The sequence below is a fragment of the Lissotriton vulgaris genome, chromosome 3_1 (assembly GCF_964263255.1).
Source record: "Lissotriton vulgaris chromosome 3_1, aLisVul1.2, whole genome shotgun sequence".
In the NCBI taxonomy this organism is placed as follows: Eukaryota; Metazoa; Chordata; class Amphibia; order Caudata; family Salamandridae; genus Lissotriton; species Lissotriton vulgaris.
The window spans coordinates 769,864,690-769,891,449 of NC_141689.1; the positions used below are offsets into that span (position 1 = coordinate 769,864,690).

At 44.9% G+C, this 26,760-nt stretch overlaps 1 protein-coding gene across 2 annotated transcripts in view; it reads left to right on the forward strand.

Moving 5' to 3' along the window:
* The window catches only part of SNX2 (sorting nexin 2), a 392,895-nt gene that overhangs the window by 352,714 nt on the left and 13,421 nt on the right, over nt 1-26,760 (forward strand). The window contains exons 13-14 of one of the 2 annotated variants that reach the window (XR_015309306.1): nt 5,523-5,596; nt 5,719-5,790. Coding sequence is in view for 1 of the 2 variants with exons in the window: in XM_086961080.1 (XP_086817206.1) it covers nt 5,523-5,603; nt 5,719-5,790 (153 nt within the window). In the remaining variant the exon portion in view is untranslated. Of the gene's footprint in view, nt 1-5,522; nt 5,604-5,718; nt 5,791-26,760 lie in introns of both variants that reach the window. The other variant, XM_086961080.1, reaches the window with a different exon arrangement.

Here is a 26,760-nt window from a genome sequence, read left to right on the forward strand (position 1 = left end):
GATCCCAGTTCCGCAGTTGAGGAATACGATAATATTAGCCCCTTTGGCGTAACCTGATCCCGTTGAGCACTTCGGAACACTTCCAACAGCAGGCCGAAAATCTGTTTTTTTAATTGTTTATAACATTTCCCTGGAATTAAATCTGGGCCTGCAGCTTTGCCTGAGGGGGGAAGATCTATGGCAATTGACAGTTCCTCCAGAGTGATTGGCTTATCTAGTTTCTCTCTTTCTTCTGCAGAGAGCTGACCCCCCGCCACCCCGATAAGTAATCCTGAATTTCCCACCCTGAATATCTTCGGTATACAAATTTAGGTAAAAATAATAGCCTTCTTCTCAGTCACCAGACCCACATCCGGATCCCTGATTTCTCTTATCCTGGCCTGCACTGTTTTCTCCCTGGCGCGTGTTGCTAAAAGCTGCCCTACTCTCTCACTTCTCTCATAAGCACGGGTTTTCCACGCAACGTATTTACCAGCGGCTTTTTTAGATGAAATTTGCGTGATTGCGGCTCTGGCAACCGTAACTTTAAGCTGGCTAGCCTCTGAATCTCCTCCAGCCGCTAGTACCTCTATCAATTGTGCCTCTGCCGCATCTAACTCCTCATATAATGCTTGCATCAGGCTTCTCTCTTGTCTCTGTGACACCCACACAAACCTGTTTGATTCTCCTCTCACCCCTGCTTTAAAAATGTCCCACACGTTGCTCAAGTTGGTACTACCATAATTCAAGTAAAAAAATCTGGGAATCCACTCGCCAATCTGCCGGATGTACTCTGTATCGCTTAAAAAAGCCCTATTAAAGGACCACCGTGACTGCAAGAGAGGGAGCTGAATATCCAGCTCGATCACCAGGGGATTGAGGTCTGACATAACCTTAGGAAATGGATCAATAGTTGTTTTTTGAGGCAAGCTCCTGCGAGACAAAAAATAATCCAGCCTAGCGTGTACCCTGTGTGGAGAGGAAAAATACGTGTATCCTAAATCGGTTCCTCTTTTCAAGGCCCATACATCCTCTAACCCATGTAGTGCCTGTAATTGAGACAATGAATTAAACACTTTGGTCTTCCCGCCATGATAGAGAGTTTTACCGGTATCCACTTGGCTATTCAAATTATTATTTGGATCTCCACAAAAGATCAGAGGTAAGGTCCACCCTACTAATTCAGTTCTAAGCCAGTCAAACACGGCTGGGTCGTCTAGCACAGATCCATATACTGAGCAGAGGGTAAACATTTTGTTTTCAATACACACTTGAACAATCACCCGTCTGCCCAAGCTATCTGCCCGGCATCGAGGAAAGCTAAGAAAGCTGCTTTTCCCATTTCGAGCCAAAATAGCCACCCCCTCTGTGCGAGTTTCTTGTGTTGTATTAGCTACAATATGGTACCAGGACAGCTCCAGAAGCCTTTTCCGGCTTCCCTCAATATGAGTTTCCTGGAGGCATAGAACATCCGCTCTTAAAAATTGAACGTCCACACCAACCCGCCTCCTCTTTTGGGGATCATTTAAGCCACAAATATTAACCGAGGCAATTCTGATTTTCTTCATTACAAAATAAGAATACAGTCAAAAGCATACAGGTCAGCCAAATGTAGAATTGTGCATCCCAATAAACCATAAACCTACTGCTTCTCCCATAGATCCAGACCCCCACCGTCCCCCGCCCGCCCTCCCCCTCCCTTCAAAAAGGCAAAATAGGTCCAAGGACCCTTGTGATGCCTCCTGCATGTGGTTGTGCCCCTAGCCTCTCCCGACCCTACACCAAACCCAGAAAAAAAACGAAGAAAAATAAAGCCAACATTAGGTGATGCTGCCTATCTCCAGCTTAGCCCTCATTTTCTAACTTCCCTGCTCGAAAGCTCATTCAAGTACTCCTGGGCCTGGATTTCAGAAGTGAATACTCTGGTCATGCCTTTACATATAACTTTTAAGCTAGCCGGACTCAGCAAAAATACTCCACACCCTTGTTGCTGAAAGGGAGAGATAAGAGAGCGAAGTCTCCATCTCCTCTCTACATTAGAATGACAAAAGTCAGGGCGGGCGAAGGAGTGTCCTGCGCAAGATCTTCTTGCATCTGGCCTGGCTTTCTCGAAAATAGCTTGACGTAAGAGAAAGTTGCCGAAGAAAATTAATATGGCTCTGGGCTTTTCTTCTTGGCGAGATCTTTTCTTGAGCATGAAGGGGTATCTGTGCACCCTTTGAACTTCTGCGTACCAGTTCCAGTGAACCAGCTCTGGGAAGGCCTCTCGCAGAAGCTTCAATACAAAACCACGAATATCATCGCCTTCCTCTTTCTCCGCAATTCCTAGTAAGCGCAGGTTGTTTCGTGGTTTTCTATTTTCGAAGTCCTCCAGCTTCCAGAGGACATCAGTCATTCTGCTCTCGTTAGACGTGGACTGTTTATCAGAGATTTCCACACTTGCCTCCAATTGAACTACGCGCTCCTCAAGCGCGGTGGTGCGTTCATTAATCTCTGAGCAAGCTTTATTGACTTTGCGGAGAGGGCGCCCTGGAGTTTCCTGGTTGCCACATGGGCCCTCTTGTGCTCCTGTCTGGCCTCCGTCTGTATTTGTTTTAATGTGGCATAAATCAGTTCCATAGATGATTGGGCCACTTGAGCCCCTGTCGCGCTATCAGTACCATTTATGACACCCTGCCTTGTGTGGAATCTGTCTCTTGTACTCCTAGATGTGAAGCGGAGTAATCCCATCTCAGCTTGTTAGACTGGCTACCGTCAGTAGTAAAGCCTGGATCTTTACCCAAGTCTCTTGAGCTTTTCTTCTTGCTACGAAAGGGGATACGCCTATGTATGTCAGGCTTCAGAGAAGGGCTTCCGCTGTCTGAGGAGTTCCCGTCTAAGCTGTTTTTCAAGCTGTCCTCTGAGAAATCAGATTCATCTGTCATTGTGTAAAAGTTATCCACCTCGGGGGTCGCTGCAACACCCCTTCCGCTTGAGCCTGACCAGGTAAATCCTGTAGTAAATCGTGTAGTTCTTTTGCCAGGGTAAGTGGAGGCCTGTAGCCCTCAGCCCCTGAAAATGCCCCGACCTCGACTGGAGGCAACTCCGTGTCTTGACTTTTTAGCGAAATGCTTGCATTCGGGGGCGAACTAGTGAAGATGTTAGCCAGTTCAGTAGCCAGGCCATTTATCTTATCTACCCCTGCAGACGCGCTTTCAGGCCTCCCAGGACTGTTTGCTAGGCTCTTTTATGTTTCCTTGCCCTCATTCGCCTTTTCTTCCACCAGTATCTTTAATCATTTTGACATTTAAATTGTTCACGCTTTTACCTTTACTCTGTGTAGCCGGTGCAATTGAGGAGTGAAGCAAGATTGGATCCTTTGCTGGCAAACATCACCGGCACAGTTGGTCCCTTCGCGCGGGCTCCTCTTTCCGGTTTCTGCTCGCTGGCTCCGCTCATCATTCTTCCTCCCTGAGAGCCTTCCCTGCGCAGGCCAGGCTGTAGAGCATCCGTGTTGGAGTCCAGTGATTTGCTTTCAGTAGCGCGACTAGTCATGGTTGCCGGCCCGATCCCTCCGGTCTCGTTAATGTCTTTCCCTGCCGGCTTCCCCTTTGGAGGCATTCCAGAAGAGATGCAGGCTATGCCGTGACAGCTTACAGAGTCGTCCGTCCCAAGTTTCACCACAGGGTATCGCCGCTCCACACTTCTTTCCGCAGTAGTAACAGATGGAAAGGCTCTCCGTGCTCTGAAGGCTCATGTTGCGAGGGTCAGCGCCGCAGAGAAGAGACGCATCTGTATCTGCATCAGCCCGGAACAAGCTACTCCAGCAGAGTAAGTTTATATTTGTTTATATTTTACGTTGAGGCCACCAGGGCAATTCCGACGACGTTTAGGCAGTCATCTAGGGATCGTGGACGGGAGGCAGCTACCCGCAAGAATCACGCAGCCGCCATCTTGCCAATCTCAGCACCCAGACTATTAAATTGAACAAAAGCAGCACCCATTCCCCAGCTCTTTAGAATGTCTGGACCTATGAAAAGACTGAAAAAGAATTGGACCTGCTGTCCATGACCTGTTTTGCGACCTGAAGGGACTGACCTGCTTCCACTTCTACTCGGCACGGCGAAGTGGACTCCAAGGGCCAGTTGGCTGACCTTCTGTGTGGCTACAAAGACATCAAAATCTGGTACAGGTGTTTTCTTGTAGCCACCAGGGGACCAGTGGCAAATGGATCCTGATTGGACTGTTCTGGTGACCTCTGCTGATGTGGGTCTTGGACTTCAAGTGCTGTCCCTTAGGTCTTGGGAGCCTCAGGAGTGGCCAAGGGGAGCTAATCAAAAAGTTGCGACTAGGAAAACATTCCACCTTTGGAGGATTGCCACTAACCAATCAAGGCTATCTGCTGAAGGCACAACCCCAGCAAGCAAAAAATAAGGCTGGTCCTGATCTCTGAGCTTTTTGGTGCCCAAAATAAAACTCCCGCAAACCATCACAGCTAAGGTATCTGGCTTTTGTACGTTTTTTCCTGGATATAGTTTGCAAGCTTGTCCCACTGGAGATTTTAAAACTCCCAAAAAGTCTGAACATAGAAAAATTGAAGGTGCGAAAAGTATCTAGCCGACAAAAGATGTTCAGCAGGTGCGAAATTTGAATGTTGCTGCTCTGAGCTTTTCCTGCCAAAAACAGACTCGGCGGGACCTCAAACAACATCCAACTTGGACAGAACTTCATCAGATACCGACTTCAGCCTTTCCCCTTTCGAATTCCTATTAAAAAAGCCTCCCACAGAAGTGGACTGGGTCTTCATACTAGGCTCAGCTGCTTGTGGCGGATCGCAAACGCTCTCAATTTGAGCGCAAGTCCTGATGTACTGCTTCCACAGATGCTTCTTTGACTTAAAAATGTCAAACATTCTCCGATCCCCTTTTTGGATTTTATGATCGTTTCGGAGTTGGTGTCGTTTTTTTATAACATTGTTCTTGATTTGTAGGAATTGGTTGTTGATTTCTTTTTCTATAGTCTGTAGATTTGTTTTTTTGTTACTGGTTTATTACTGCTAAATACTTTACACAATTTGCTAAGTTACACCAGCCCACTCTGTATCATAGCTACCAGGGGTTGAGCCCAAGTTTAAATTATTGAAACTGTGTTTAACATGGAAAGTTGTGGACTTATTACTTGTAGTGGTCTCCTCTCCTGCTCAACTAATAGCCCAATTTCTTACAACATGTTATTGCCATTCAGTCTTATGATTGGTTAGTGCACCGCAGTAGAGGCATTGAAGATGACTAAAATGCGTTTCCTTTTTACTTTGCACAAATTGCAAATATTCAGAGTTACTTGAAAGCAGATAAGCTGAGATTTGCTATGACAGCAACAGTAATCCGGAGACTCCTACGAAACCCAATTGTCTTTAGTTATATTGTTCCGAGTTTCCTTAGAATACATGGTAATTGGTTAGTATGAAAATTTTTTACTTTGACATTGAATATGATGTATGCTGTTGGAATAAGAAATGTATATTTCAAATGCTATAAAATGTCTGTTTTTTTTCTTTTTCTCAGTGGGAAGCAAAGGTTCAACAAGGAGAAAGAGAATTTGATCAGATCTCAAAAACCATACGCAAAGAAGTTGGAAGGTTTGAGGCATGTATATTTGCTCCTAAGAGCACTTGTATTTTGATCATAAGCTGAGTCGTAGCATCATTGTAATGAATCTTTGTGTTTCATGATTACTAATCTGCATTCATGTATATTACAGAAACAACGAGTAAAGGACTTTAAAACTGTTATCATCAAGTACTTAGAATCATTAGTCCAAACACAACAACAGGTATGGTTATTGTTGACATGAATATTTAAAGATCAACGTTCATTGGTTTTTCATTTCATACTTAATTGACAAAGCTTAAATTATTTTCATTTGATGTTAAGTAATATAGAACTCGAATTTGTAATGGATGTGCAGTTTATTTTGTTTTTTATTTTTTAGAACTGATTTTGAAATGGCATGCAGAATGTTTGTTTACATCGCATAAGAATCCAGTATACCAAACTGATGAAAAACATGTTATATATGTGTATGTAAACACACATACACAGAGATTAGTATTCTGTTTATTAACCTTGTAAAATTTGGAAAGGATCGATTGTTCAACAGAGCTGAAGCCTCAAATGTGTCATGAGGTTCCTTCTCTCAAGAACTGTAATAAATAGCATAATGCATTTCATGGATTTGCATGTACAGTTTGTCCTGCTGTTCTTTCAAAGAAATCCCCTGAAGGAAAAGATTTCTGTAGAATATTTTGAGAGTAGCAGTAAAGGATATATCTGCTAACCTAGTTACATAAAATAAATTGCAAATCAGTAATAGATGATATCAGCTGTGAGGCATGCTCCTGTGTGTATAAATATCAAGTTAACTTTATTAATTACATAAGGGTATTGATCATACAAAGAAAACAGGGCCAAACAGTTGAATGAAGTCTCACTTTTTCTTAGTAACACTCAGATCAATACTTGAAAGTCCCAGAATAGTGACCTGAGGTGCCACGGGGATAACTAATAATATTGTCCTCCTTCTCCTTATAGTTGGAAAAAGATTACTTTGAGACAAGGGATTTGCACCTCATTATCATAATTGTGATGAATTCTGTGTCAATGTTTCGTTCCCCAGTTGTCTGAAAAGTACATGGGACCATCCGCAGGAGCACTTTCATATGACCATCTAGCAGGAACCTACCACTGCTCTTTCATGGTGATGCTGAACCTAAAAAACACTTAATTCCACATCCCAATTAATCTTGGCCACTACTGGTACACTACCACTTCAGAGTTGTATCCTTCAAGGTCACTACAGCTCCAAGCATGTTCACAAAGCATCTAGCAGTGGTTACCTTGAATCTGTGCATAAACACCATTCACATCATTCCCAGTCTAGCTTACTCACAAGAGTAGCAGAATACAATATCTAGTAAACACTCAAAAAGCGGTGTCCTTACTTTACAAGATGGGATTCTACACCAACGGCAAAAAGTCCCACCTCCAGCCCCGCAGATTTAGCCATTCCTAGGTTCCATCCTCAACACTTTCCCTGGGAAGGCTTACCTCAACCAAGAGAAGGCAATTACATTCTAATACATGCTGCCTCTTTTTCTGAATGGATGTCCTCTTACAGGAAGGATGGTTATATGGTTATTAGGGATGATGTCTTCATGTATTGCCATAATGACACACACCATTCTAGAAAAGCACCCACTTCAATTGTCACAAGCGGAGGGTCAGTGGGAGGATCTAGTGTTGGTAAAAAACAAAACTCAGAGCGCTCTACTATGGTGGAACAGCAACAAGTTGTTGATCAGCTGGCCTTCCCTCGACCACTTCCACATGTGACCATTCGCGCCGACAAGCTTACCTCCACTGCATGTCTGTGCTAGGCATCTGGACCCTACAATAGAAGAGATATCAGATCTACTACTTGGAGACCTTGCCCATCTGCCTACCCCTAAGAGCTTTTATCAAGCTCTCTAAGAGTTTCCTCCAGCTCTTAGGGGGCACAACAGTCCTCATAAAGATGGACAACATAACCATGTTCTACATCAAGGAATGGAGCAGGATTCACTCCCCCAGCTGTCTGCACTCATCCAGGAGATTTGGCATTGGGTCATTCACAACATTCCTTGGTCACCAGAGTATTAGAGGTTGTCGGTGTGTGGACATTGTTGCAGACCTTCTATCAACAAGTCCATAAAATCAGAACTGAGTCCACCTGTACTTCACAGGTACTCCATTAGTGGGACACCCCGACCATCAACCCGTTCGCCATTCCTCAAATCACAGAATGCCTAAGCTTTGCCTCCAAGTGCCCACACTCAAAATCCATGTGCAATGCACTATGCATGAACTGATCTGGGAAATTTGCTTATGCTTTTCTGCCTTTCTCTCATCCCATATGTGGTAAGGGAAACGAGACACGAGTTCATGATCCTCATCCTAGAGGCGCCGATCTGGCCTTCTGGGCTCCAGAGATGTCGGTCAGCCCACTCAAGAAATAGCTGCAGAGGCCGGACTCACTCACCATCAGGGTCAGCTCAGACTCCTAAACTCCAAACAGCTCAGTCTAACATTTTGGCACCTGAGGTCCTATAGTTTGGATACCTTAAGCTCCCGTCGCAATATATGCTTATTCTACATGAGGCACGCAAGCAGGCTATGCACCTGCTATGCAGCAATGTGGAATAAGTTTGTCCACTACTGCATCACTAAAAACAGAGATCCCTGAAGTTCTCTGTACAAGGCATAATCTGTTACCTGTTATATTTGTAGATGGAAGGGTTAGCATACATTTCAGTCCATCTACAACTGACTGCAGTTGCAGCATACATCCAAAACATGTAACATGTCCCATTTTAAAAATCCCTGTCATTAAAACCTTCATGGTATACCTCCCAAAGCCCCTAAAGGCCATATTCTATGGTACTGTAATTGCATTTATTTAGTGCTTACTACCCCTGTTGTGGATCTTAGTTAGGTTTCACAGAGGTCATGAGCCCACCCTTCGAACAACTCTGCTAATGTGAGCTGCAGCTCTTGTCATAGGTGATCTTCTTGATAACAGTTACCTCTCTGAGACGCATCAGTTATTTGCAGGCTTTAAACGTAGAATTAGCTTTTATTCCTTTCCATAGGGACAGGGTAATCATTAAAACCAGTCCCAAATTCCTGCAAAAGGTAGTCTCACCTTTTCTCAGTTTTTCAAACCATTGAGCTGTCTGTCTTCTTCCATTACACCGACTGCGTAGTTGAAATGGCTTTACACACACTTAATGTTAATGGGGCACTCATGTACTACATCGACAGTACTATGTACTTTCGTAAGACAAAACAACTTTTCGTAGCCTTTGCTAACCTCATGTGGGACACTCCTTCTCCAGGTGAGGCACTGCAATGTGGATTAAGTGTATAACAAACCAGCAGTGCCAAAGCCAAGTGCACACTATCTGTGCCTCCTAAAGTATCTTCCTTGCGCTAAAAGGGAGAAACTCTGACATTTTTAGATAATATCCATTTAGGATATGTCTGTAAAACTGCCACATGTCAACTCCACATACATTCATGAAACACTGCTGTGTGGTTCTTCAAGCCTGTCAACAGACTGGTAAAAAAGCTTGTTTCAAACATCTGCATCATCTGATCGCTAGCCACTGCTTTAGGGAGAAACTGCTTTACAGTCTGTGCAGAGCATTTGCAACTACAGCCACACATGCTATGAACAGAAAATGTTTCCCTGTAACCAGGTATTCGAAGTATGCAGTGCTGTAGATTCACATGCATCCCCCCTCCTTCCTAGAAGGTAGCTATGGCCACAGATGTTTTTACTCTTCCTTTCCAACATTAACTTCACAATGGTATTGGCTTTGACACTACACTACACGTAGACTACTCACCAGCTGAGTGGAAAACAATCTGGGGTAGAATCTTTGTTGTGGTGCATTATAGACTGAGGGAGGAGTTGCAGCAGGTTTTGTGACTGCAAACATTTTCAAAGTAAAACAAGTTGCAAACACCCAGGCCCAACACTAGATAGCAGGGGTATGCACGGCATGGGAATTTACATCTCTAAATGCTAAGAACAGATGGTTACAGGGCAGTATTTGCTGAAAAAACTGCAAAACGCCTCCAAAAAAAATCCAGTTCATTAATCCTTTAAATATTTGTGCAAACAGGTCCACCATTTGGTATGTTTTGTGGGCCATAATGTGGATCAAAAGTCTGGGGCAAATGAGGGTGGTAGCATTCTGTGCATTGCCCACTCACTGTGGGCTTTATTGAACACATCAGAGGGGTCAAAATGATTTTTCTACTCTACGAAAAAACTCAGATCTGAGGACCAATATTAACATTTTGTGGGCAATCTTAGGGAGAGCAAATATGTGCACCCCTAGGTCCCTGCAGACTAAAAAACTTTTTTTTTTAAATGAGGGACGTCTTGAAGTCCTAATCGAAAGACATTGGGGAATGGCGTGAGTAACTGGTCTACTTTGGACACATCTTACAGCTGTGACAATATGTTACTCAGGGCGTAGGGCCTGGTCAAATGTCTGTTTCCGTGCAATGCACTCTGGGAATATATAAAAAAAGTGTTAAGCAGGTAGTGTTGGCACAGGCATGACCAAAGGCCACATCCAGTTTTCACTACAGGGACATCACCAAAATTATCCTAAAGCTGGAATAACCATTTATTTTATTTTTGTGTTTTATAGAGCGAGAACTAGACCTGCAAGGGTATCAGAGCGCTTTATAGGATTGACAAGTGGTATACAAAAGACTTAGGGGGTTGGGTACATTAGGGATAAAATAGATACATTTTACAAGAAACAAGCGGTCTCAGATCCCAGGGTGTATACATTTGGGATGAAAACAGGTAGATATATTTTACAAAAAACAAGCGGTTTCAGATCCCAGGGTGGGATGCCCAGAGGTGCCGGGTGGATATCTTCCTGAAAAACCACTGTGAGGCCGTAATAGGAGGCAGAACAAAGTCGCTGAGGTGACTGTAATGCAAGGGTTAGGAGAGGAATTTGCCCATTAGGAAGGTTTTGGCCTCCTTTTTGAAGCGTGCCAGAGACTGAATTCTTCTAATGGCGGGCGGGAGTGAGTTCCAAATTCTTGGTGCAGCCCCAGAGAATGCCTGATTGTACTTTTTTTTCGCAAGCGTGCTGGCTGGAGCAAGAGGTCTCTGGCGGACCAGGAGTTTCCGGTTATTACGAGTTTCTGGGCGAGAAATGCAGGGGAATTGGAGTATTTGTGAGTTATGCAAGCCAGCTTAATTTGGATTCTGGCCTCGAGAGGAAGCCAATTCAGAGCTTTAAGGTTCGGAGAGATGTGGTCTAATTTCTTTGAACCTGTTAGGAGTCTGGCGGCAGCATTGAGGTAGGCTCTTAATGGGGCCAGGGAGATCTTGGGTAGACCTGCGAGGGTAGTGCATCCATATTCAAGTCTGGAAATGACTAGCGCCTGGATTGCCATTTTTAGGTCTTTTGTGTCAAGGAAAGGTTTCAGGTTTCTTAGGTAGCTCAGGTGAAATCTGGCTGTTTTGGCCATCGAGTTGATGTGGCCACGCATATTCAAGCTGCCGTCTAGGGTTATTTCAAGGGATTTAACAGAGTCCACTATTCATGGGCAGTTAAATGCTGTGAACGACTTGATCCATTCCTGAATGTCAGGGTTGGTTTTGGGTAGGGAGATTGGAAGAAATTCAGTTTTTCTTCTGTTAAGTTTGAGCTGGTTTGAGGTGAGCCATGGACAGTCCGCTTCAAGGCCTCATTTAGGGAAAAACTGTCCTCAGGAGAAGAGATTTTGATGTAGATCTGGGTGTTGTTGGCATACATGTGGTAGGAGATATAGGCGGTGCGTAGCACTTCTGCAAGCGGTTCAAGGTAAAGGTTGAAGAGTGTAGGGGACAGGGTTGATCCTCGAGGGACTCCAACCGTGATCGGAGAGGGAGCGGACCAAGTACCAGGATCTCTGAGTGGTTCTGGAGGAAGGACCTAAACCATTCAAGAACAGGGCCATCCAGCCCCATCCTGATTTTGAGGCCTTTAAGGAGTTTTTCGTGGTTGACTCTATCGAAAGCAGAGGATAAATCTAGGAGGATTATGAGACCGGTTTTGCCTTGGTCAAGGACTTGGAGGGCATCATCCATGATGTGGAGGAGGGTAGTTTTAGTGCTGTGCCCAGGTCTGAACCCGGAATGGAAGTCGTCTAGTAGATGAAAGATGGGGATGTGTTGGCTCAGCTGCTGTTGCACACATTTCTCCAGAACTTTAGCTAGGAGCGGGATATTAGATCTAGGTCTGTAGTTGTCAGGGGAAGCAGGATCCAGCATAGATTTTATTAAGATGGGGATGACTTGGCCGGCTTTAAGAGAGTCTGGTATCGATCCCTGTAGGAGGGAGGTGTTGATTATTGCAGTCCAACTAGGGATGATAGCCTGAGAGGTGGCGGCTAAGCAGTGAGAGGGTAATTAAATTAGTTGTTCGGGTTTAAGGAGGATAGAATTTTTGAGACGTAATGTTCATCATAAACTTTGAAGTTGGACAAGGACTCTTGGTTTTTGGGTGATGTATGGGGAACAGCGCGGAGAGGTGAGGCTGAGCCGGAGGGGTTTGGGAGTAAGTGGCGTATCTAAGATGGTTTCCTAGGGCAGTGATTTTGTCGGAGCAGGAGGAAAATTCCTCTTATGATATTAGAGATTTGGGGGTTTCTTTAGAGGTTTCGCAGGGAGCAACGAGTTTCCTGTGATCAAGGTTCTTTGTGTCTCTAACCCAACATTTTGGAATCTCGGGTGTGTGGTGCCCTTGTCCTATGGGTGCCAGGCAGAAGGAAAGTAATAGCGTGGTGGTCAGACCAATCGCATGGGTCTATAGAGATAAACTTGACCGCTGATTCCTTCGCGATGATCCAGTCTAGAGTGGCACCTTTTGAGTGAGTTGGAAGTGTGCAGCTTGGGTAAGGGCTAGGTCAACCAGGAAGTCTCTAATGGTGTTGACCTGAGGGTCCTTGGGGTCGTTCCAATGCAGGTTGAAGTCGCCCAGGGAAATGTCTTTAGAGTTGGGGGAAACCTTGGCTGTGATGTCAGTGAAGATGTCATTCATGTCTGGGGGGTGGTAAAAGATGTGCAGTCTGCACAGTTGGAAGGTGTTGCTGCATATGGAAAGTGTAAGGTATTCGCAGGAGTCTGTGGGATCTGTCAGAAGCTCGGTAATGAAGCCCATGCTTGTGGACAGCAGACACTTGGATGCTACAGGACACTTGAAGCTCAGATCCTAAAATTTAGAGCTTGGCAAAAATGATTCCACCACCATCTGTCTAAAGAAATTGGACCTCCCACAAACATGTCTACTCAACTAAAGAAACAAGGCATGACCAACAGAATGATCAAAAATGCATTACCTCCCTTGCTTCTCTCAGAGGGTTCTATCCTGTACAGCTTCAGCTCTGCCAAGCCTCCACTCGCCAATAGAATATATAGTGGGTTCTTGGGACATCTAATCACCAAATTGTAATGTGTCAGGAATTCTGCAGCTAAGCAAGTGCTAAACTTGAGCAGTCACACATCATCTCAATGTCTCGCACTGACTCCCCTGAGCTCAAAGAGTAAATGTAAATTGATTGTAAATTGATACTTGTATATCGCACTGCTCACTCTCAAGGGTCTCAAGGCGCTTGTACGAATACCGCTGTGGAACCCATCCTGGCTTTCCCTGTGAGGCGTCCACTCCTGGGCACCCCCAAGGTGGACGCCAGGCATCCATAGCGTTGTGGGGGCCGTTGTGGAGATTAAGCAAGCTATTGCCCAGAGTTGCAGAGTGGGACTCCATGATTGGAATAGGCACCCAGGCGAGAATTATCAGGTCCGTGGAATTTTGAGCCCAAGACCCGCCGAGGCGGGGAATTGAACCCTGGTCCCGGGCTAGACCTCTGCATCAGGGTCTGCCGCTCTAATCATTGAGCCACACTTTTCCACGAGTTACATATAGAGTTCTGCTTCAGATACCACTGAGCAAGGAACTAGACCCATGTCTTCCATCTATAATGGTATGCCCTTTAAAAATAAAAGAACCTTGACTTCTGGTTATTCTTTGTAGAAACATGCAAGCTCTGGAATATGCTCCAGAAGTGAAAAAAAATTAAAAGGTATTCAACAATGACTTCGAATTTGGAAGGGCCCTAAAGTACTGTCTGTTCCTGAAACATAATACTGTTGGATCAAACCAGCACCTACTACTGGTCTTATTATGAAAACTTCAATCTTACTTCTCACACACCTTGGCTACATTCCTTACAGAATTGCACCGTGGCATGACTGTTAAAACACAATTGGAAAATCTGCAACGCTGCTTGCAACACCCTTGCAAAGGTGAATAACAGAGTGCATACTCACTGGCCCAACCAGATAGTGATTTGGGCCACATATGGAGTAAGAAAGGACTGTGTGAATGGCAATATACATCATTACAGTAAAACGGATGCTCATTAGAATTCCCTATGGTTTGTATGTAGGGAGGCAAGGCTGCAGTTTCCACACTCTCCGCGGTTACTAGATTACCTTGGCGATGTCAATGAGTATTGAAAGGATACCATGACACAAAGAAATGGCACAGTACAGTAGTTGCAAATACTGCCAAAGTATATTCCAAAATTCCAGTATGTGTCTATAATGTGCCATTGTATTTTAAATAATATGGTCTTATAATGTGGTACACTACATGGACACTATAATCAGTACCCTCTTGGATACCTTAACAGCTTTTCATATTTCATATGCAGCATTTTATATATTCCCCCAGTGTTGAATTTGACTACCAGTCTAAATGAAACACTTGTCATAAAGGGGTTTATTTTTTTAAAGAATTATTCTCTTATTCATATGTTGGTGGAGTCTACATCAAGGAAGTATCTGCAGCACTAAAGGTGATGTCAGTGCACTGTTCTCAAACATATGCTGTGTTGGCTGTTAAGACTTTCTAGAAGTGGATGAATTACACAAATCAACACCCATTAGGCACACCTTATAGGAAAAATGTTTTGTATGAAGTAAAAGCTTAAACTGGTGATGTAATTGTAAAACTATTTTTGATCGATCCTGATTTACCTCATTTGAGGTTCCATAACTGCTTGGGTATGTTCATTACACAGGCTGTCTGACCTTCCAGGAAGCTTCTTACAAGAATATTATGTAGCCACTGGAGAGGTGTGGTTGCGCGGTCATGTACACATTCTTAACAGAGTTTTCTTCATTCTGGTGGCTTGTAAGGGTCACCTTTTAACACTACTGCTTTCATTGTAATCCTGGGGCTTACTTGCTTTATCTGTACAAACATAAGCCTCTCACCCAGCCTTCGTAATGGTAACCATTTTTTTTTATCATTCTCAGTCATTTGATCAAATGAGCCAAAGTGAGTAGGGGACAGTAGAACCTTCCCCAGTAATCAACAAAGTAGCCCCTAACAAATCTCCCAAAGTTAGACCCTGTGGAAAACCTTTACCTCCACAAAAAAATTGCTTTCACAGAGCCTGGAGCTTCAGGCTCTTCTGAGCCCTTCTCCTCACACCCCCATCCCTATCTTCTTGTAACTGATGCAACAATTCAGTCAGCTTTGTCATCCAAAGATCAATCCGGCCAGTCATCTAATGAGTACACAGCTGTTAAGAACAATAAAGTATTACACTCTGCAAGCAGGGCACCAGAATTCTAACTACTTAAGCTAAATGGCACATTCATTACACAAATTGTCTCCATTGTGCAAAGGCAGCATAGCATTCACGTTCAGAAATAGCATAGCAAAATAAGTTACATATTAGGAATAGGTAAAATAGACCAACCTAGTGCACAAAAGGTTTTTTTCACCTTACATGAAATATATAATTTTAATGTACGATGACTTTGACATATGGCCATATGTCACCCAGGTCGTGACTATATAATCGAGGTTTAGTGTCTTTGAAGCTAGAAAAGGGGATAAAAGGATCTTGCATTGAGAAGACTACAGTACTGACATTCACAGAAGACAGTCACTGCCATCAAGAATAAGATAAAGCTAGGCCTGGCTGAAAAATGTCCAGCAATATGTAAAAAAATAACTATTCATTACCTTACCAAAGGCAACCACCCATCTTTGATCTCAGGGCTAGCTTCTTCTGCCCTAATAGACAATTTGGCCACAGGTGATCCATTACATGCCTTTGTAATTCCTGCACACCCCCATTACCCATTGGTCCCCCACTCAATCTCCCCCGCCGTGCACACCCTTCACCCTCTGGCTTCCAATTCCTTGGTATTGCAGCCTAGGCATTTTTAAAATAAAACTAATCAAAAATGGGAACCACTGCCTGGTCGTGTTAGCGCATGGACAAGCCTTTGGTCAGGAACCATTTGCCTGCCTTCAAGAACGGTCATATGGGAAACAGAGCTGGGATGCTAACAAAACCTAAAAACTGTGCTGAATCCAGATCATTGTTATTTAAAATTTGTGATGACAACACAAAATATGACTTTGACATGCTGCATGACTAACAAAAGGTCAGCTGTTGGAATAAATGTGACATTCTTTACTGAATCTCTGGCAAAAATTGTGATACTCCAACTCGGTCCCCCATTTAGACCTATTATGCCTGACGACTACACTCTTTCCCATGCCATTTGGAAATCTGGTGGAGAAGGCAGAGGTGGTCATTTTACCCAAACCTCCTGATCACTTGCCTACACCTCCCACAGCAGTGTAATAGGCCTGAATATATATGTTGCCCTCAGAAAATCTACAAAGCCAGAACACACTACCCCTCCCCCCACTGTTCCTCCGAAGCATAAGTGAAATAATTAGAAACACTTTTCATACAGATGTTTCTTGAATCCAAATACTTGTTCACCTGTTTAGAGCAGGGGTTTCCCACGGTAAATGGCCAGAGGTCAGGCCCTGCGCTTTACTTACCACTGTATCTCCACCCACACCCCAAATCCACTTTTTAACATGGGGATGCATTCGGACCCTCCTCTGGCCCCAGTGCTACTGAACCAGCAGTGCACATCCTTTGGCGGTGTACTGTGGGATATTGCGCAATCCCCAATTCCACTGTGCTCACTGTGCAGTGTCTTTTCATGTATAGCTAGATTGTGATTTATTTTTTTTATATACAATTGTCAGTATTTGCTGAAAAATAGATACTTTCTCTTCCAGGGGATACTCATCAATAGTCCTAAGCACTGAATATTCATAAGCACTGAATAATCCCCGACCATGTGCGGGTCCCCGGAGCATATACAAAAATACATCTATATGTATGTTTAGAACCCCAAGTACACAGTACTTCCAGAAAAAACATACATCTATACATGTATACACACACAGATATGCAGCCTATAATATGTATAATAGACTGAACAGTCAAAATTACATGGATTTCTGCTGTAAGAAAATAATATCGCATGTAAATAAAGTAAGTAGCAAAGAACATATACTGCAGTAGTGATCAACAGCAACCCTTTATTTTCATAAAGAAAAACAGGTAATTGCAGGCACTTTGTTCTTAGGCTGCATAGATGAATAATTATCCCCACATAACAAAAGACTTGGCACCCTGCCTTTAAGGCTCCAAAGAACCCCCTGCTCCCATCATGCACCACAGGTGACAGTTAGGTCCGTTGTTTTTTCCAACTCCTTCTGTGTGGATCCTGGAGCTTGAGCTCGGCCTTTTTTTTACTTTTTCTGTCAGCAATTGATTTTCTACAACTTCATTAGACGTTTTTCTTAGCTGGTATTAGTTTTTAACTATTTTTCTGACATTTTGGCCATCTTTTTATGTCAGAAATGCCAGCTTTGTTTAACAAATGTCCTTCCTGTGGGAAGAAGTTGGCGAAGACCGACCCTCACTCTGTGTGTATTGTGTGTTTACCATCTTCACACAATCCACAGAAGTGTTACTACTGCCAACAATTTTCTAAAAGAACTCTGCGTGACAGAGAAATGATCAGACTGCACGCATCGATGGAGAGAGGAAGAACCACCAGTGGCCTTGAGTTTTTCTAATTCGGGCGGTGGACGCGAGCAAACTAGGTCACAGGTGGGGAGTCGTTTGGAGTGAATACCTCCAACGTGAAGTAACCCCCTCCACTGGTCCCATGGAGTGAAGCGCGATTTGCATTTACGTTCGGACACCTGGAAATGCCAGGGAAGTCCGGTATAAACATTTTATATTCACTTCACCTTTACCACTGAGGTTTGGGTACGCCTTAGCGTGCGTGCACCGCCCAGTGGGGTCTTCTTACACTTTTCTGTGGTCCTGATGAAAGCTCAGCCAACTCAGCTTTCTTGAGCAGAAACATGTCGACCGTTGATCACTATTTGGACACAGTTGGCTCAAATTAATGGCCAAATGTTTGTCCATAATTGATTTTAACCCCTTCACTGCGGCGGCTATTCCGCCGCAGTGCTAAGGGGGGGAGGGCGGCCGAGCGGCGGGCGCATGCTGGTGACGGAACCACTCCGTCACCAGCGTCTGTTGCGCTGTGCTCGTGACGGAGCGGTTCCGTCATGACCCCGCCCGCTCAATAGAACACGCAGCGCAGGCGCGAAATCAGCGCCGTGCAGGCGCGGCGGCAGGGCTATGACGGAACCGCTCCGTCATCAGCACAGCGCCACCGCAGCTGATGACGGAGCGGTTCCGTCATCAGCAGGGGAGGAGTTAATGAGAGCTTGCTGTGCCTTTATTAAAATTAATTCTTGGCTACAGTATGCTCTGTTTTAACCACACTTATCACTAATTCGCTATTATTCACGAGAAAACCAGCTCCACTGCAGTTGCAGGTGTTGTAGCACACTGGGTAGGCATTCAGCCCGCCCGGTGGAACCCGATGATGAAGCATGTCACCCACTAGGGGTGAGTGAGGGTTTTCTTAAAAACCTTTATGGTTTTTGGGTACACCTTTGTCACGCTTTGGTTTTGCCTTTTTCTTTTTGGTTTAAGACACCAGCCCTTATGTGTTTTTTGCCATAATTTGCAGTCATTCCTTTGTTGTTATTTATCTTTGAATTGGAGTATAGGAGTGCCTCGTTAACCCTACCTCTCTTGTTGTTTATAAGTCTCTTTCTTAGAGGCCTTCCTCTCATGTACAGCATAAGAAGAACAGATCTCCTTCACCTGCTTCCAGGAGAAATCATATTCCAGAGAGTTCACCGTCTGCATCGAAATCTGCTTCAGAAAAGCAGGTAAGCCACTCTAGGACGTCAAGGGCAGATTGCCGTTGAGGAGACGAGAACCGGCGTCGACACAAAGTAAGTCAACGTCGAGGCATGCTTCGGGCTCGAAGCATGTGAGCGAAGACAGGTCTAAGTCGATGTCAAAACATCAGTCGACATCAAGACACTAATCGGCGAGATCTCGGCCCCTTCTCGAAGGTCGGCGTTGTAGAGTTTGACGATGAGAAACCCCTCTCAGACCCATAGACGGTAGACGTCGATCGGCGACGAGGAAATCAACGTCGAAGTTACCATATACCCATCAACGTTTGCCATCGACGAGACTGTTGCGTCCGCCATCGAAGAGACCAATGTCAAGGACATCTTCACAGAGACTTGAATCCTCCAGTGTGTCTCCACAGCGTTCAACGTCGGTGGTGGCGTTATCTGGATCGACGCCGAGACAACGGTTGCCGTAAAGGGGAAAGGATTGTTGCCACTACTAAGGAAGTACCAGAAAAACCCAGATCAACGTCTAGGACACAGAGGTCGACATTGAGAGAAGTGTCATCTTCTCCTGGGCTTCACATTATTCAAGTCACACCTGAGAAATCGAAGGCTCCAAGACAGAAGTCTCCTACTAACTTTTCGCCACGATGGCTGGAGAGCCTTCGGCACTGGAAAGCGCCACCTAGACTTCCTGGAGTAGGATTCCCCAAATCTCTATCACCACCTAGAACCTCTGGAGAATCCTTTCCACATAGGCCCCTAAGAAGGTCTCGATAACCTGTGAGAAAGCGTTCAAGGTCAAGAAGGCGCTCAAGGTCTTAGAGGGCATTCAAGTTCTCGCCACTCTCCTCGTAAAAGATGACGTAGATCTCCAACAACAACTGCGTCAACGAGATATTCGATTAGAGATTACTCTCCCTCTCTCTCTACTACACCCCCATCTTGGGTGTCACCTAGTGACGATCTTGGAACTTTTAATGCAGTTCTTTGTAGGGATGCCAACAAGCTCAGTATCACGATGTATACTCCACCAGTTTCTACATCTGTGATCTTTGAGACTTTACATCACAAGTATTCTGCAAAGCCCCTTCTTCCTTTGGTTCCAGGGCTGTTGGAACCTGCAATGCAGACCTTCTTTACTCCGGCCACTGTGGGTTCAGTTCCTACCAGTATTGCCAAGAAATACAAGGCACCTAACGAGGACCCATTTTTTCTTCGTGCTGTACCACCTCCAGAGTCAGTGATTGTAGCTGCGGCCAGGAAAGCACTCATTCCACAACATCATCTTCTACGGCACCACCTAAGAAGGGCAGTAAGTCTAGGTATAGGTGTGCAATACTTCGACCTCAATGATGAAGGTGGCTAGTGCTTCCGCCTTGCTGGCTAGTTACGACAGGTCTCTCTGGGATTCCTTGGTGAGATTCGCAAGCAAACTCCCGAAGGAAGATCGGCAAGCTTCCAAGAAATATTGCAGGAAGGCAGAATGGTAGCTAACCAGTTTATTAGTGCAGCGGCAGATGCATCGGACTTGGCAGCCCATGGATATTCGTATGGCATCTGCTCAAGGAGATCGGCATGGCTTCGCCTTACGGTCTTAAACCTGATGCGCAAAGAAGGGTCACAAACCTCCCATTTAACGGATCCTCTCTGTTTGTTGCACATGCCGGCAACTAAATTTCCAAAATGAAAAGCGATTTGGACACTCTGAAAGCTGTGGGCTTAGAGAAGAGAAAAAAGTTTAGGCGTAGATTCCGTCCTTATTATCGACGTTCCTCTCAACAGAGTGTTGAAACCCCTCATTGGAACACACAAAATCAAGGCCAAGGTCAATCCAAGACCAATTATCAACAGAGAAGACCTGGACGAGGCAGAGGATCTACTAAACAGCAGTCTTACGTTCCTAAACCATCAGCAAAGCAATGAGGGATGGCTTCCTCCATGCCTGTTGACCACTCCGGTGAGAGGAAGTGTTATGTTACAGCTGGAGGAGTGGGAGAAGTTAACAAAGGACAAGTGGGTTTTGAATATTGTGCAGAATGGCTATCTGCTCAGTTTCAAATCCCCACCACCATCGATTCCTCCACCCCAAAAGCTTCTTCAAAGACACCACCTTTTGCAAGCAGAAGTAAAAGTGCTCCTACAAAAACATGCCATAGAAAGGGTCCCTATTCCACAATGTAATCAAGGGATTTACTTGTGTTATTTTCTGGTTCAGAAAAGAGGTCCCACCAAAGAGTACAGACCAATACTCTACTTAAGGCAGCTGAACAAGTACATTCGCAAAGAGAAATTTCGAATGTTGGCTTTACATCAAATATTCCCTCAGTGTTATCAGGGAAATTGGATGTGTGCAATAGACCTACAGGACGCATACTTTGACATTCCAGTGTCCATAAAACATTGCAATTTTCAACGATTTTGAGTGTCTGCTCAGCATTTTCAGTTCAGATTACTCCCTTTTGGGCACAAATCAGCCCCCGAACCTTTTCCAAGTGCATGGCAGTGGTGGCAGCTTTTCTTTGCAAACAAAGGATATTCATATACCCCTATCTGGACGACTGGCTTCTGAAGAGCTTGTCACCTGCTCTGCTTCAGAGTCATCTCTTGTTCTGTCTGCAGCTACTAAACAGGTTGGGCCTCCATGTCAACTACAAGAATCAATCCTCAATCCATCACAGAAGATCCATTATCTAGGTGCCTTACTGGATACCTCTGAAGCAAGCAGGTATCCTTCGTAGGAGAGGTTGTCCTAAATTCAGGAGAAATGCCACAACCTCCTTCTCACTCAGTATCCCACAGTCAGGCAAGTGTTATCACTGATGGGATCGATGGCAACATGCATCTTCATCATTACGAATGCCAGGTTGAACATGCGTCCGTTGCAGCAATCACTGGAAGATCAATGGATGCAAGTGTCAGGGTGCTGGGACGATCAGGTGCTTCTCTCTCAATCGGCCAAAGATTCCATCAAATGGTGAATGAAGAGATCCAACCTCATGAAAGGAGTTCCTTTTCACCGGGACCCTCCTGAACTAACGACAGTCACGGATGCATCACTCAAGGGATGGGCTGCTCACATGGGGGGTCTTCAAGTTCAAGGCCTATGGTCGGAAACGGAACAAACTTATATCAATCTCTTAGAGTTGAGAGCAGTGCACCTAGCTCTCAAATAGTTATCCCCGTCACTTCAATCCCAGTACCTTCTGATTCAAACGGACAACACAACCACAATGCATTACTTAAACAAGCAGGGAGGTACTCGATCAAGGCCTCTTTCTCTAGAGTCACAAAGCATCTGGAAGTGGCTTCTTGCAAGAAACTTAAATATTCTAGCAATGCATCTTCCGGGGACTGTCCACGTCCAAGCGGATGCCCTGAGCAGAGAACACGTCGAAGCACACAACTGGTCTCTCAACGACGAAGTCATTCAAAGCATCTTCCAAGAACGGGGAACGCCAGACATCGACCGGTTTGCAGACGCTGTAAATGCAAAATCCCCCGTCTTCGCATCCAGGTTTCCCCAACCAGGATCTCTGGGCAATGCCCTTTTGATAAACTGGTATCAGACATTACTGTATGCCTTTTCACCAATTCAGTTGATTCCCACAGTGATCAACAAGTTTTACAGGACCAATTCCAGAATGATTTTGATAACTCTGGAATGGCCGCGTCAGTGATGGTATCCGGATCTCTTTCAACTATCAGTAGTCCCACACAGGAGGTTACCATGCCGGTCGGATCTGCTATCCAAGAACGAAGGGAAGGTATTCCATCCCATCATCCCTGCGGTTGATGGCATGGCTCCTGAAGTCCTTCAATACGGACATTTAGACTTACGCCCAGAAAGAATGAACATTCTAAAAGAGGCTAAGAGGCCTTCCACAAGATAATCCTACGCTTTTAAGTGGAAGAGGTTTTACTTATGGTATTGGACATGATCCCGTCCGGGGTCAGAAACAGGTGCTTTTACCATATTTACTGTATTTGGCCAAATCTGGTTTGAAATTTTCATCTATTAAGGTGCATCTTGCAGCTATTACAGCATATAGAAAATCACCTAATCAAATTTCTTTCTATAAAATTCCTGTGGTCAAGGATTTTCTCTAGGGATTAAAAAACGTTTCCATCGCCAGCTTGGGAGCTCAACATTGTGTAAACAAAACTGATGAGTGCTTCTTTTGAGCCTATTTATAGAGCTTCTTTGCAGCATTTGACATGGAAAGCTGCTTTTTAGTGGCTATCACCTCTGCTCTCAGAGAAAGTGAAATCCAGGCATTTTGCTGCAAAGAGCCCTACATTGTTTTTCATGCAAACAGAGTGGTCCTCAGAACGCATCCAAGCTTTCTACCGAAGGTAGTCTCAGATTTTCATATTAACGAGACAATCACTCTGCCCACTTTCTTTCCGAATCCTTCAAATCCTCCCGAAAGGTCCCTCCACTCATTGGATCGTAAAAGGGTTTTGAAGTTTTACTTAGACAAAACAAAAAGCTTAAGGAAAACGGACCGTCTGTTTATAACCTATGGGTCCATAAATGCTGGTTCTGCTGCTTCAAAGAGATCTGTCTCTAGGTGGATAGTATCTTGGATATCATTGTCCTATCAATTGACCAATAGAGTCCTTCCTGTCAAGCTTAAAGCTCATTCTCCTGGGATAAAGCTTTGACCACAGCTCTCCTTAGAAACATTCCTATGGCAGAGATTTGTAAAGCAGCCACATGGCGCTCAGTGCATACTTTCACACGCCATTACTGTTTGGACTCTGATACACAGGCGGATGCCCAATTCAGGCAAGCCTCTCTCAAAAATCTGTTTGGATAAATACTTGTTAGGTGCTATGTTTTAAAATTATTGTAACTGTCTGCTCATCCGTGAGGAAGTGGGTATGGGCTTGCTACTCTATTCAGTGTTTATGACTATTGATGAGTATCCCCTGGAAGAGAAGGATAAGTTACTTACCTGTAATCCTGGTTCTCTTCCAGGGGTATACTCCTCAAAGTCATAAGCAACCCTCCCGCCTCCCCGGATGAGCATCAGCAGTATGATAATGTATTATTTGCATCTGATATCTTGATTCCTACATGTTAGTACGCTGTACAAAAATAACTGACCTAACTGTCACTTATGGTGCATGATGGGAGCAGGGGTCTCGGGGAGGTCTTAAAGGCACGGTGTCCAGGCTCTCTGGAGCCTTAAAGGCAGGGTGCCAAGTCTTTTGTTATGTGGGGATAATTCTTCATCTATGCAGCCTAAGAACAAATTGCCTGCAATTACCTGTTTTTCCTTATGAAAATAAAGGGTTGCTGTTAAACACTTCTGTAGTATATGTTCTTTGCTACTTTATTTACATGTGATATTATTTTCTTACAGCAGAAATCCATGTAATTTTGACTGTTCAGTCTATTAGACATATTATAGGCTGCATATCTGTGTTTGTATACATGTATATGTATGCTTTTTCTGGAAGTACTATGTACTTGGGGTTCTAAACATATATATATATATATATATATATATATATATATATATATATATATATATATATATATATATATATATATATATATATATATATATATATATATATACGGTCGCCAGTAGGTGTATATATAGTTAGGATTTTTTCTCTATGGGACTTTTGAAAATTCTATGTCTAATAACTTTGGCGTTTGTGGACAGAAATGGCTGAAATTTTCAGGAAAATTGCACATTTTGTTTCTGAGCAGCCCCTGAAAATTTGGGGGGTTTCGTCAAGGGGGGGCCGAGAAAAAGGGGGGGTCCCAAAACGCGTTTTTCCCATTCATTTTTCCATAGGGCGGTTGGCCTCACTTTTAGCTCGAACGGCTGAATGGATTTGCACGAAACTTGGCAAAATTGTAGGGACTGTTAGCCCGATGTGCCTTTGCTAGGTCTCAATATATGTGCTCCAGTGGATTTTGAGAAATTAACGTTTTAAAAAACAGATATATCTGTGACAGCGTCCCGGGTAGCGCTCCGGTTCGCGTACTTTTCGCGTAACGGAACTTTGCGAAGCGAAGCTGATTGGCTCTCCGGTGTCTGTCAACATTCTAAACAGTCCGGAACGGCCGCCATTTTGTTTCTCGGTAGGATCGAGAGACAAGAGGAGGAGAAAAACAAAGGGGGAATTTAATGAAAGGGGGCAAGGTAGACCCCTCATGATCCCCTAGGAATGATGTTGGGGTTATTAAAGGGTCCCGTGGGGCAAATAAAAAAATTGATTTTTCGCGGTAGAAGCGCTTCCCGGTTCGCGAATCGGGTCGCGAACCGGTAGCGAAACGGGAATTCGCCATTTTGTGTTTCGTTTTAATTAAATTACAAGATGGTGGGAAATGGGTATAAGGGGGTACGGGAGACGTATCCTGACCCCCTATGTTTTCTGAGGGTGGCTGAGGATGCTCATATATGTTGATACATGTCTTCCAGCGGCTGCGCGTGAGCGGATTTTTTTTTTTTTGCTGCGTGACGTCGGTTAACGTTCGATTCGAAGGAAATCAGGAAGTGTTGACCGCTATTTTGTCACTGCGAGTAAATATATTGTTAAAAATAATTGTTATAAATTAATCCGTATTGATAAACATTGTCTGCGCCATCTTGCCTTTTTTCCAATGCCACACTTTTGTCGTGCACGGCAGCCATTTTAGATGCCTTGACCAGACCCACTCTCTGCACGCCGCCAATCCTCAGCATGGCTCCCCACCCTCGCAAGCATCTCCCCCACGCACTGGTCACCCCCGCTCTCTCTCTCATGCATGGGCCATAAACCTCCCCCCATCTGCGCTGCTCTTCCCTGAGAATCACACCCTGTGCCCGCCCGACACCTCCCTTTCACCCTATTCACTACCGCACCCTCTGACACTCCTCTTCCTCTGTGTCCGATTGTCCAGGCCGGTCCCAGGCTATCACCTAGCCCTGCGGATGTAGTTTATGGCCCCAACTGTAAAGAATCACCCCTCTTCAAAGGAGTTACAGTAGATCAAGGCCCCCACCCCATGAGATCCGTCACACCACACGCGTTCCTACTATCTGATAACGATCCTGTATTGTGATTGGGGAGGGGATTCTCACTGTAAGGGTGTGTGCGACCGAGCCTGAAGCGGAAGATTCCAGGGATGCCTTTTTGTACATCAAAGGCTTCACAATTATGTGTCACATTAAAAATATATAGCACTCCAACAAAGTAGTAGGATTATAACACTTTAATAACTTATAAATATATACAACGCTTCAACAAAGTAAACACGTTAAAAAAAACATTTTAAACAACTATTTACATGGCAGCCTGCTGCAACATCCATCTCAAAGCATTCACCGTCCGCTTGTTACTGTCCTTGCCCCTCCTTCCCCGGAGTAGCAACAATGGGCTGCTTTGGTCTGTCTTTTAGTCGGCTTTGGGTTATAAAAAGCCTACAAAATCCGTCGGCCTGTGAGGTGGCGTCAGTAGCGGACCGTTGTGCGAATAGGACGAAGGCAGCACAACGCGCCGAGATCCGGACGGCACCCAGGTGGTGTCCAGCAAGTTGCCGCACTGGTCTGGCCAACCTACAATGCTGCGCCGAAAAACGGCGTGGGGCGCCCCGGGGGGGGGAGGCGGCGCGAACGGGCCTCCCCCGCCTCCCCAGGTGGAGGCTCCTCTGCTGCAGTGGGGCGCCCCTTAGCGTTTCAGTCGCCATTCAGCTGAATTGCGCCCGCTCTTGCGGCACTGTGCCTCATCCGCCATTCAGCTGAGTTGCGCCCGCTCTTGCGGCTACAGCGTCTCGCCCACCATCCAGTTGAATTGCGCCCACTTTTGCGGTGCAGCGATAGGCGGCTGCCACAGGACTCTCAAAATGGCGGCCGGCTCTTCGGATTTGGGCCTGGTCCACTAAAATGGCCCTGGGACACATTTGAACTCGGACATTTGCCTGCTAGGGCTTGGGCCCCATTCCCGAAAGCGTCCCCTCAGCCTTGAAGATTCTACAAAAGTCATTGGGGCCCCCGACTCCCGCAGGCTTCCGGTGGGGAGCGGCTGCCATGATTGCTTACGGAATGGCCACGACG